We start from the raw sequence: 1225 nt of genomic DNA on the forward strand, positions 1-1225 counted from the left end.
ACTGCCAGTTGGCTTTCATTCTTATGCAGGTCAGAATGATGTTCTCTATGAGCCAGGAACTTATCGCCGTTACCTAAGTACGTATCGATTATATTATTTGTCTCAATAAAGTTCATATAAAGTGATTCAACTTCTTTTGCTTTCCTAGTACCTGGAGATGGAGTAGGTCTTGTCAGTATCATCAATAATATCAGCAATGTATTTCCACCGAGTCCGCCACTCTCTCAGGGTATTTCAGAATTTTGCAATGGAGATAATCTTCCTCGTAATTGTTCAACGCACTATGAATGCACTCACGTATTAGAGGTTAAACGACATTCAGTTGTCGAGGTTATGTTATACGATATATGTAAGAATTTAGAATATTTTATTCATTTATTAGGCTAACAATGAAATTAATAGTATTATATATTATCATCAGCTGTACTTGGACTCTATCATCCGTTTCATCTTCACGGATATGATTTCTACGTTTTCGATATGGGAAATTTCACGAGTAACGATACGGAGGGCAATGTAAAGTCGATACTAGCAAATCACGAAAATAAACTTCGTAATGGGGGATACAAGAATCCTCCAGGAAAAGATACAGTTTTGTTACCCAGCGGAGGTTACGTCATATTACGTTTCAAGGCTGACAATCCAGGTAAACAATTGACAATTTTGTTAGTCCATAGGTGACATAATCTAAAGCTACTATTAAACTAAAATGGTTCCCTCTTGTGTTTCAGGCTGGTGGCTTTTCCATTGTCATATAGTTTTTCACATGATTGTAGGAATGGATCTGATTTTCCACGTTGGAAATGATTATGTTGATCTTCCACCTGTTCCACCTTTCTTCCCACGCTGTTACAATTTTAAGCCAAAACCTTTTTTTAACATGGATCCGTTTTTTATCTAACAATCACCAAATAATATTGGGTGATTATTAAATTCTTGTTACGCAAATATTATCAAAATTTTCCCGAAGGAGCATAGAGTGATTGACTTTCGGTAATTTTTTAGCAGAGAAACTACAATCTTACCAATGGAATATACGTACCCCGTAAACGTCTGTACTTAAATCTTATTACTTTGGTACGTTATTGGTTAATTGTTAGTAAAGTTTCGAAAAGTATATTGAAAACATTTGGGGTAATTTTGGTAATAAAAATTCACAAAAGCATCGAAGTTTGTTTTTTTTTTGTTACTTTTAACTTTAACCTTGACGAACATCAAGAATCCT

At 34.5% G+C, this 1225-nt stretch overlaps 1 protein-coding gene across 1 annotated transcript; it reads left to right on the forward strand.

The window, feature by feature from the left end:
• Positions 1–148: 148 nt before the first annotated feature.
• LOC107274594 (laccase-6) lies at positions 149–1170 on the forward strand (the record flags this gene model as incomplete). The annotated part of the gene is made up of 3 exons (XM_015753859.1): positions 149–349; positions 422–646; positions 732–1170. Coding segments are annotated over 3 exons (596 nt in total), but the record flags the coding sequence as incomplete, so codon positions are not given.
• Between the last annotated feature and the right edge of the window lie 55 nt (positions 1171–1225).

The sequence above is a fragment of the Cephus cinctus genome, unplaced genomic scaffold (assembly GCF_000341935.2).
Source record: "Cephus cinctus unplaced genomic scaffold, Ccin1 Ccin1_scaffold3416, whole genome shotgun sequence".
NCBI classification, from domain to species: domain Eukaryota; kingdom Metazoa; phylum Arthropoda; class Insecta; order Hymenoptera; family Cephidae; genus Cephus; species Cephus cinctus.